The 11,846-nt window shown below is 42.6% G+C and overlaps 1 protein-coding gene across 1 annotated transcript; it reads right to left on the reverse strand.

Moving 5' to 3' along the window:
* Nucleotides 1–401: 401 nt before the first annotated feature.
* Nucleotides 402–9,586, reverse strand: LOC139460471 (BTB and MATH domain-containing protein 36-like). The gene is made up of 2 exons (XM_071241952.1): nucleotides 9,480–9,586; nucleotides 402–1,592 (listed from the first exon to the last, which is right to left on the reverse strand). Exons 1-2 carry the CDS (start codon nucleotides 9,512–9,514, stop codon nucleotides 980–982), a joined length of 648 nt encoding a protein of 215 aa, XP_071098053.1. The 5' UTR covers nucleotides 9,515–9,586; the 3' UTR covers nucleotides 402–979.
* Between the last annotated feature and the right edge of the window lie 2,260 nt (nucleotides 9,587–11,846).

The raw sequence follows: 11,846 nt of genomic DNA on the forward strand, positions 1-11,846 counted from the left end.
GGATCGAACCCCTGACGTTCCACTCTCCGGGCGGACGCTCTACCATTAGACCACGGAGGCGGTCCAATCCAGTGATAGACAACATGAGCATTGATATGTAGGACACAAGTAGGCTGAATATAAAAATAATGCATTGGACTGTAAAACCGATGCTAACATCTCATTCAGTAACATATGTTTTTTTATTGGACACTGCTGAAAGCAATACTGTTTTGGTTATTCGTATAGACTCTAATTACAGCCCAATTGGGGGAACTACACACAGAAGTCAAGTACTTGCAGATTGTTGTTTGGGCGGGTATTGTCAGAAAAATACATATGCGGATATACAATAAAATGCTCTCCTGGAAGAAATGACATCTTTTTACTTTTTCTTTATTATCAAGGAATAGAGAAAGACGTAACAGATTCATGATTTACTGAAACAGACACATCTATAAACAGCAGACGACATAAAACACTTATCAACAATACATTTTTAAAAAGTGTTAAAAATGTGCATGTCCATGTACCAGTTACTGATAACACTAAAAACGACAATGTCTTAATTTCACACGTGACACTAACGACATGGAAATGAACAACGTATCATGGGGCATAGTCTTCTAATGAAGTGAGTGAGTATGGTTTTACGCCGCTTTTAGCAATATTCCAGCAATATCACGGCGGGGAACACCAGAAATGGGCTTCACACATCGGGAATCGAACCCGGGTCTTCGGCGTGACGACCGAACGCTTTAACCACTAGGCTACCTACCGCCCATCTTCTAAAGAAACTACGCCATGTGGTAGAGGATCAGTTTAGCAGTTTGATCCTCCTGTTTTAACATGACTGAAAGTATAAAGTCTGTGTCTACTGCTGGGCTTGTAACTGGGAAATATGTCTGTCTGTGTATGTACATGTAGTGAAATATCTCACTATCCCTTTCAATGACTGAGTAGCATATTTACATTGAGCCATTGTGTAACAAGTCTGAATCTATTTGCATATGTGTTGATGGGATGACTTAAACACTTCCTCAATGAACTGTAAACGCTTCTCGAATAGTTTTTTCAAAGCCGCAGATGAAATATTCACATAGTCTACATGGGCTGCTACATAAAATTCATATTGTTTTGTTTTATTCATGGCATATTGTGACGCTATGTCTGTTGTTTTCTCCAACAAGTTGTCCAATCCATACTTATCAGCCAGATATAAGAAGTGTACTATGTCATCCCTGGATATGCGATACGCCTCTACTTTCAGTTTATAGCGATCACAGCGGTCAAGAAGAAACTCCTCACAGCAACGTTTCAAGCCATCCATTTGGTACTCGTCAGCCATTTCCAGCAGTCTGTCCACCGTGTCCTCAGTAACAGGTCGGAGTTCTGATGGGTAAATACAGAGAAGCAGATCCACAATGTCATCATACGACTTTTCTGGAAGAGGAATTTCACCCCCTTGCTTTTCTTTAAAGTCCCCATTAAACATTTTGTCAAAGACATTCGACGCCGATGCTAGGATCGTTTTGTTGACGTGGAGATGTCTGCCCTCTACAACCAGAACAACGTCAGACTTGTCGGAGGGTTCGTCAAACACAGATGTGTTCCTGACAGAAAAGAACACAACGGTAGAAAATTAGTCAAACTTTGAGTTGGAGAGTTGGATTTTACTTCGCTTTTCACAATTATATCATGAATGAGTGAGGGAGTGAGTGAGTATGGTTTTACGCCGCTTTTAACAATATTCCAGCAATATCACGGCCTGGGACACTAGAAATGGGCTTCACACATTGTACCCATGTCGGGAATCGAACCCAGGTCTTCGGCGTGACGAGCTAACGCATTAACCACAGGGCTACCCGCCCGCCCCAGCTATATCATGACGTATAGCGAAATTATACAAGTCTTAGAATTTACAACTTTGTTGAAACCCCACAACACCAAATATGGATAATGTTTACAAAATGGCGGTAAGGGAGGTAACTCATGAGCCTGTTTCACGCCCCTTATGGTTGAAATAAATACGTGACACCATTCATTCACGGACTGTATTCAAGTTTAAATACCGTATTCGATGTAATAAGCGCCCCGCTCTAATAAGCCCCCACGGCGATAATTGCTAACATATTGGCTAGAGAACAATCACAATCAGCACCCCTTCCGATTGATCAATGTACACAAGACTTATTTATTCGCGTATAATACGCACTCGTGTGTTATATGCACCCTTAATTATGGGCAATTAAATTCTGGAAATATATATCTGTCGTATATAAACATTTCAGGCTGTCAGCATTAACCACGAAATTTACTTTCAACTCTGTTTTTTCCACCAATAATAATAATAATAATAAGAGCCCCCTATATATAATTTTGAGAGCGCCCTGGGCGCTTATTACGTCGAATACGGTAATGAGTAGCTTCTGCCAGTTCCCATGCATATATATCATTGCAAGCTATATAGTTAAACAGTCCACAATTTCGTAAAACTTCAGCTGTAACCCTACAACACAGATATGGTGCTGAAAAAACAAGAAACATTACCAGGATTCCAGTCCACGAACGTAGGATTCTAGCACTACAAGTATTGTTTTTACCGGGACATTAGATATTCTCCTACTTGACTTGATCATTGTGCTATGTATACAACATGAAGGTTTAAGAATGATGTCTTTAGGAGTGAGCAAAACAGGATATATTCTGAGGAGAACCTTATTTGCAAGTTTACAGTCACAAGACGATCATCTTCCCGAGGCAAGATAGTTAACTGACTTTAAAAGTCCAGTTTCCACCCTTGCCGAACTAGGCTGGAATTCCTGGGCTCGATTGTAGCGCCACCAGTGGCTGTTACGAGTTATGTCCCTTCTGTGCCTATTCTATGGACCAATCAGATTCCACCTCTCGTATCACTTGCATTTGTTTCAAACAAAATGTCGGCGCAAAGACAAGACGATCTGATCGACAATCAAGATCTATGTTGTGATAAAACGGGAAGTGCATCAAATCACGTGAGCATCTTGATTGAAAACTTGAAAAGATTTGGATAATATCTTTTGACAACGAGATGGCGGTGTACATGCTTTGCAAATCCTGCAATCGACCGAACTCTGCATGACAGTTTACGAACCGGACTTCGATTTCGGAGCGCGATTTTGATTGGACTATGCATAGACTTGTTAGTCCAGCCAAAACGTAACACCATAATACCAGCCTAGTTCGGCAAGGGTGGAAACTGGACTTTTAAAGTCAGTTAACTCCCTTGCCCCGGGAGTGAGTGAGTGAGTTGGGTTTTTAGGAGTGGGAGGAAAGCCTGAAGTGATGCAGGTCTCAGACGTTTAACACTTCGTTGAAACCCACGAGCACGGGTATGGTGCTGACAAACCTAGAAACATAATCGGGGTGAACCGGGATTCGAACCCACAATCATAGGTTTCTGGCGTGCCCAAGGGATGCAACTCTGCACAGCGAATCGCGGCGCCTTACACGACTAGGCCACCAGTGTGCCCCCCCCCCCCCCCCCCCCCCCCCCCCCCCCTGCCTTGCCTCGGGAAGATGCAAGACGACGATATGCATACAGTAGACATGGGTGTACATAGTTGCCACGTCCCTGTTCAGGATTATGACAGCCACGATCAGATTACATTATCCCCGACATTGATAGTCGAACGCATGACATGTTGCTATCAGCTAAATATATATGTCATAGGTTCAAATACAGCTTGAAAAGATCATGTAATGACCCTTAACAACCCTTCCCCTACCTGCTTCACCGTCGTTGGCTGGTTGTTTTACGTCACACTCAGCAATTTTCCAGCTATATGACGGCGGTCTGTAAATAGTCGGTCCGTGCAATTTGGATACGATGACATGCATCAACCAAGTCAGTGAGCCTGACCACCCGATCCCGTTAGTCGCCTCTTACGACAAGCATAGTCGCCTTTAACTGCAAGCATGGGTTGCTGAAGACCTAGTCTACCCCGGATCTTCACAGGTCGTACACTTTGTGTAACCATTAAAACACAAAAGGATTACAAAAGGGTACATAATGACATACACTCTATATATGTTTTTGTTTGTTGTTTAATATATGACGGTGGTCGGAAAATAATCGAGTCTGGACCAGACAAACCAGTGATTGACATCATGAGCATCGATCCACGTAATTTTGATATGATGACATGCACGAATATTCTCCATGTACGTACTCATGACTGTAACCATGCTATGAATAGATAATAATTTTCGTCAATACTTTCAGTATTTCAGTTGACCCAACTACTTGAAATAATGCAATTTCTATTTCTTTCAATATGCATAAACATGTATCCTTGCACGTGTTTCATGTCCCTGCCTGAAAATACATAATACAAAATCACCATTTCTTCATGATCCTTCCTCAAGCTTCATGACACTGTCATTTGTTTGGGTGACCTCCCCCCAAATATGTGTATCAAGCGTCATGACACTGTCAGTTGTTTAGGGTGACCTCCCCCCAAATATGTGTATCAAGCTTCATGACACTGTCAGTTGTTTAGGGTGACCTCCCTCCAAATATGTGTATCAAGCTTCATGACACTGTCAGTTGTTTAGGGTGACCTCCCCCAAATATGTGTATCAAGCGTCATGACACTGTCAGTTGTTTGGGTGACCTCCCTCCAAATATGTGTATCAAGCGTCATGACACTGTCAGTTGTTTAGGGTGACCTCCCCCAAATATGTGTATCAAGCTTCATGACACTGTCAGTTGTTTAGGGTGACCTCCCCCAAATATGTGTATCAAGCGTCATGACACTGTCATTTGTTTAGGGTGACCTCCCCCAAATATGTGTATCAAGCGTCATGACACTGTCATTTGTTTAGGGTGACCTTCCTCCAAATATGTGTATCAAGCTTCATGACACTGTCATTTGTTTGGGTGACCTCCCCCCAAATATGTGTATCAAGCGTCATGACACTGTCATTTGTTTAGGGTGACCTCCCCCCAAATATGTGTATCAAGCGTCATGACACTGCCATTTGTTTAGGGTGACCTCCCCCACATATGTGTATCAAGCTTCATGACACTGTTATTTGTTTGGGTGACCTCCCTCCAAATATGTGTATCAAGCTTCATGACACTGTCATTTGTTTAGGGTGACCTCCCTCCAAATATGTGTATCAAGCATCATGACACTGTCATTTGTTTAGGGTGACCTCCCCCCAAATATGTGTATCAAGCTTCATGACACTGTCATTTGTTTGGGTGACCTCCCCCCAAATATGTGTATCAAGCTTCATGACACTGTCATTTGTTTAGGGTGACCTCCCTCCAAATATGTGTATCAAGCGTCATGACACTGTCAGTTGTTTGGGTGACCTCCCTCCAAATATGTGTATCAAGCGTCATGACACTGTCAGTTGTTTAGGGTGACCTCCCCCAAATATGTGTATCAAGCTTCATGACACTGTCAGTTGTTTAGGGTGACCTCCCCCAAATATGTGTATCAAGCGTCATGACACTGTCATTTGTTTAGGGTGACCTCCCCCAAATATGTGTATCAAGCTTCATGACACTGTCAGTTGTTTGGGTGACCTCCCCCCAAATATGTGTATCAATCTTCATGACACTGTCAGTTGTTTAGGGTGACCTCCCCCAAATATGTGTATCAAGCGTCATGACACTGTCATTTGTTTAGGGTGACCTTCCTCCAAATATGTGTATCAAGCTTCATGACACTGTCATTTGTTTGGGTGACCTCCCCCCAAATATGTGTATCAAGCGTCATGACACTGTCATTTGTTTAGGGTGACCTCCCCCCAAATATGTGTATCAAGCGTCATGACACTGCCATTTGTTTAGGGTGACCTCCCCCACATATGTGTATCAAGCTTCATGACACTGTTATTTGTTTGGGTGACCTCCCTCCAAATATGTGTATCAAGCTTCATGACACTGTCATTTGTTTAGGGTGACCTCCCTCCAAATATGTGTATCAAGCATCATGACACTGTCATTTGTTTAGGGTGACCTCCCCCCAAATATGTGTATCAAGCTTCATGACACTGTCATTTGTTTGGGTGACCTCCCCCCAAATATGTGTATCAAGCTTCATGACACTGTCATTTGTTTAGGGTGACCTCCCTCTAAATATGTGTATCAAGCGTCATGACACTGTCATTTGTTTAGGGTGACCTCCCCCCAAATATGTGTATCAAGCTTCATGACACTGTCATTTGTTTGGGTGACCTCCCCCCAAATATGTGTATCAAGCTTCATGACACTGTCATTTGTTTGGATGACCTCCCCCAAATATGTGTATCAAGCTTCATGACACTGTCAGTTGTTTGGGTGACCTCCCCCCAAATATGTGTATCAATCTTCATGACACTGTCAGTTGTTTAGGGTGACCTCCCCCAAATATGTGTATCAAGCGTCATGACACTGTCATTTGTTTAGGGTGACCTTCCTCCAAATATGTGTATCAAGCTTCATGACACTGTCATTTGTTTGGGTGACCTCCCCCCAAATATGTGTATCAAGCGTCATGACACTGTCAGTTGTTTAGGGTGACCTCCCCCCAAATATGTGTATCAAGCTTCATGACACTGCCATTTGTTTAGGGTGACCTCCCCCACATATGTGTATCAAGCTTCATGACACTGTTATTTGTTTGGGTGACCTCCCTCCAAATATGTGTATCAAGCTTCATGACACTGTCATTTGTTTAGGGTGACCTCCCTCCAAATATGTGTATCAAGCATCATGACACTGTCATTTGTTTAGGGTGACCTCCCTCTAAATATGTGTATCAAGCGTCATGACACTGTCATTTGTTTAGGGTGACCTCCCCCCAAATATGTGTATCAAGCTTCATGACACTGTCATTTGTTTGGGTGACCTCCCCCCAAATATGTGTATCAAGCTTCATGACACTGTCATTTGTTTGGATGACCTCCCCCAAAATATGTGTATCAAGCGTCATGACACTGTCATTTGTTTGGGGGACCTGCCTCCAAATATGTGTATCAAGCGTCATGACACTGTCATTTGTTTGGGTGACCTCCCCCCAAATATGTGTATCAAGCGTCCTGACATTGTCTTTTGTTTGGGTGACCTCCCTCCAAATATTAGTATCAAGCTTCATGACACAGTCATTTGTTTAGGGTGACCTCCCCCACATATGTGTATCAAGCGTCATGACACTGTCAGTTGTTTAGGGTGACCTCCCTCCAAATATGTGTATCAAGCTTCATGACACTGTCATTTGTTTAGGGTGACCTCCCCCCAAATATGTGTATCAAGCGTCATTACACTGTCATTTGTTTAGGGTGACCTCCCCCCAAATATGTGTATCAAGCTTCTTGACACTGTCAGTTGTTTAGGGTGACCTCCCCCACATATGTGTATCAAGCTTCATGACACTGTTATTTGTTTGGGTGACCTCCCTCTAAATATGTGTATCAAGCTTCATGACACTGTCATTTGTTTAGGGTGACCTCCCTCCAAATATGTGTATCAAGCATCATGACACTGTCATTTGTTTAGGGTGACCTCCCTCTAAATATGTGTATCAAGCTTCATGACACTGTCATTTGTTTAGGGTGACCTCCCCCCAAATATGTGTATCAAGCTTCATGACACTGTCATTTGTTTGGGTGACCTCCCCCCAAATATGTGTATCAAGCTTCATGACACTGTCATTTGTTTGGATGACCTCCCCCCAAATATGTGTATCAAGCTTCATGACACTGTCAGTTGTTTGGGTGACCTCCCCCCAAATATGTGTATCAATCTTCATGACACTGTCAGTTGTTTAGGGTGACCTCCCCCAAATATGTGTATCAAGCGTCATGACACTGTCCTTTGTTTAGGGTGACCTCCCCCCAAATATGTGTATCAAGCTTCATGACACTGTCATTTGTTTGGGTGACCTCCCCCCAAATATGTGTATCAAGCTTCATGACACTGTCATTTGTTTGGATGACCTCCCCCAAAATATGTGTATCAAGCGTCATGACACTGTCATTTGTTTGGGGGACCTGCCTCCAAATATGTGTATCAAGCGTCATGACACTGTCATTTGTTTGGGTGACCTCCCCCCAAATATGTGTATCAAGCGTCCTGACATTGTCTTTTGTTTGGGTGACCTCCCTCCAAATACTAGTATCAAGCTTCATGACACAGTCATTTGTTTAGGGTGACCTCCCCCACATATGTGTATCAAGCGTCATGACACTGTCAGTTGTTTAGGGTGACCTCCCCCAAATATGTGTATCAAGCGTCATGACACTGTCATTTGTTTAGGGTGACCTCCCCCCAAATATGTGTATCAAGCGTCATTACACTGTCATTTGTTTAGGGTGACCTCCCCCCAAATATGTGTATCAAGCTTCTTGACACTGTCATTTGTTTAGGGTGACCTCCCCCCAAATATGTGTATCAAGCGTCATGACACTGTCATTTGTTTGGGTGACCTCCCTCAAAATATGTGTATCAAGCTTCTTGACACTGTCATTTGTTTAGGGTGACCTCCCCCCAAATATGTGTATCAAGCTTCATGACACTGTCAGTTGTTTAGGGTGACCTCCCTCCAAATATGTGTATCAAGCTTCATGACACTGTCAGTTGTTTGGGGTGACCTCCCCCCAAATATGTGTATCAAGCTTCATGACACTGTCAGTTGTTTGGGTGACCTCCCTCCAAATATGTGTATCAGGCTTCATGACACTGTCACTTGTTTGGGTGACCTCCCTCCAAATATGTGAATCAAGCTTCATGACAATGTCACTTGTTTAGGGTGACCTCCCCCCAAATATGTGTATCAAGCGTCATGACACTGTCATTTGTTTAGGGTGACCTCCCCCCAAATATGTGTATCAAGCTTCTTGACACTGTCATTTGTTTAGGGTGACCTCCCCCCAAATATGTGTATCAAGCGTCATGACACTGTCATTTGTTTGGGTGACCTCCCTCAAAATATGTGTATCAAGCTTCTTGACACTGTCATTTGTTTAGGGTGACCTCCCCCCAAATACGTGTATCAAGCTTCATGACACTGTCAGTTGTTTAGGGTGACCTCCCTCCAAATATGTGTATCAAGCTTCATGACACTGTCAGTTGTTTGGGGTGACCTCCCCCCAAATATGTGTATCAAGCGTCATGACACTGTCACTTGTTTAGGGTGATCTCCCCCCAAATATGTGTATCAAGCGTCATGACACTGTCACTTGTTTAGGGTGACCTCCCCCCAAATATGTGAATCAAGCTTCATGACACTGTCACTTGTTTAGGGTGACCTCCCCCCAAATATGTGTATCAAGCGTCATGACACTGTCACTTGTTTAGGGTGACCTCCCCCCAAATATGTGTATCAAGCGTCATGACACTGTCACTTGTTTGGGTGACCTCTCAGATTCGTCTGATCCCCTTAGTAATAAATGCATCATCAGAAATTGTCATAAAAATGTCAGTTAAACTTTATCCTAAATGTGTACCTAACAACACAAATATGTACCTTTCAATTGCAACGGAGGAAGTATCGCTGGCCATCGTCGACTGTTACTTGTTAAACGAAGAACGTACACCAGGAAATGGCTGTGGCCCAGGTCTGTCCTGTTTGTATTTTCGTTTTCAATGAATGCTGACTCACTGCAAGCTCCTCACAGCGATAGCCCGTTCGCGGAGCTCTCTATGTTACCGGGAGTGCAACGAAGGTGTCACGCGCTGGATAGGAGCTTGGACTCACTGGCGGTAAGGGAGGTAACTCACGAGCCTTTTTCACGCATCTTATTGTGACGTGGCGCCATTCATTCATGGAGTGTATTCAAGCTATCAAGCTACATATATGCTTTGAACGCTACACAGTTAAACAGTCCCCAATTTCCACTATTTCAGTGGATCACACTCCGGCGCAGTGGTGACTTAACATAACACCTCTGGAACAGGCTAATTTGCATATCACGTGACCGGACTTTTTTCTCTTGTTTGTAAACAAACGCGCCCTATTCAGAAATCAGACTAGAACCGACTAATGCAAGTATGGGTGTGGGGAGAGGCGCTTTAATATTGATTTTCATAATTATATAGATATGCTTCTACAACTGCGACAGTGAGTTGCATGACAATTAATATTTATACATCAAAGTGACCGTATCGCTAGATCTCCGTTGGGCTTCGATGACAGCACGTGGAGCCGTACAACCAATGTAAACATAGGATAACTACGCAAATGGAAATAGTTTTTCGCCATTTAGTATATTTTCTCAATAAAAGTTAACAATTCTACGACATGTGTTTATCTAGATATGTAGACTTGTCAAAAATGAAACAGATGAAAAACATATGCAATATCTTGAATGGCTGTGTAAGATGTGACGAATCGTCACATGGCGCTGACCTGTGGCAGGGGTACCATGCTGATCGCACAGAACTCTGGGTAGGGGAGTGAACTTGGATACAACCAGAACTGGGATTAGCAGTCCACAATTTCATAAAACCTCATTTACTGCGGTAATGCTTTCGGTTAACTGTAACATGTTTGGCGATATAAATGCGGAATATGATTTAGTTTATATTATTGTTGTGAACCATAATAAATGTGAGCTTTATATTACCAGGGGCGGTCGGGTAGTCTAGTGGATAAAGCGTCACGCCGAAGACCCAGGTTCGATTCCCGACATGGGTACAATGTGTGAAGCACATTTCTGGTGTCCCCCCCCCCCGTGATATAGCTGGAATATTGCTAAAAGCGGGGTAAAACCATACTCATACACTTTTATTACCATGTTCTATTCCGAATAAATTACCCACATTAAATTCTTCATTATAAATTGGAAACATATTGAGTGTTTGTTATTAATTAATAGCTGTGAAAATTATGTGAATCGACCACTGAAAATCAGTGATGACACCAGGTGTTCGCGAAAAGGGCAAGCATTCCTGCCCTCTCGGTCGCGCCCGCCATTAACACCATTTGCATGAAAAGAAAATATTTATTGCCTGACGTGATCGGGTGTTGTTCGCTGACGTGTTTGATGCATGTCATCGTATCCCAAATGCGTGGATCTCTGATGAAACATCTAATGACAGGTTTAAAATCACTGTATGGTATCAGAAGTGGTGTCACAGATTTGTTGAGTGCTGCTTTTGCAGCAGCAGCAGCCATTATATTACCAACAATTCCAACATGGCTGGGTAACCAACAAAAGACGATGTCATATTGGCCAGTCGCAAGGTTATTATGTAGTTCTATGATGTCGAGTAAAATTGGATGCTGACACGAATTATTTTTAATAGCCTGAAGACAGGATAATGAGTCTGAACAAATAATAAATTCTTTATGTTTAGATTGTTTATTTATATATTCTAAAGCAGATAATATGGCTTTTGATTCAGCTGTAAAAATTAAAGATTCATCCGGTAATCTAGTTGATATAGTTCTGGATCCAATGACGGTGGCGCTGGCAACACCGTCCTTGGATCCATCAGTAAAAATAGATTTATAAGTATCATATTCACACCTTAACTGATTGTATTCTTGTTGATATTGTAATTGATTAGTGTCAGATTTCTTTAGTTTAGATAGGGTAATATCCATCTGTGGCTTTACCAATTGCCAAGGAGGAGACGAAAGCAGGCGGAAAGGAGATATAATTTCTAGTTTAATATCGGCAGCAGAAATTAAAGGTTTTATTCTTATTCCGAGAGGCGGAATAAGAGAGGACTTCTTACTGTACAGATCCTCATAAAGAGGATTAAATACACAATTGTATGCAGGGTTAGACTGATTAGAATATAATTTGGTGATGAACTACCGCAGTTTTATGGCTGGAACATTGTTGAGTACAGCGTTAAACAACAAACAAAACCCGACCCTACCCGG

The sequence above is a fragment of the Haliotis cracherodii genome, unplaced genomic scaffold (genome assembly GCF_022045235.1).
Source record: "Haliotis cracherodii isolate W230 unplaced genomic scaffold, xgHalCrac1.p SCAF_14, whole genome shotgun sequence".
Lineage (NCBI taxonomy): Eukaryota > Metazoa > Mollusca > Gastropoda > Lepetellida > Haliotidae > Haliotis > Haliotis cracherodii.

Coding starts and splice junctions, on each gene's coding strand:
- LOC139460471 (XM_071241952.1), bottom strand. CDS start 9,514: ATGGCCAGCGATACTTCCTCCGTTGCAATTGAAAG. Junction 1,593..9,479: donor TCCTCCGTTGCAATTGAAAG/GTACATATTTGT, acceptor CTTTTCTGTCAG/GAACACATCTGTGTTTGACG.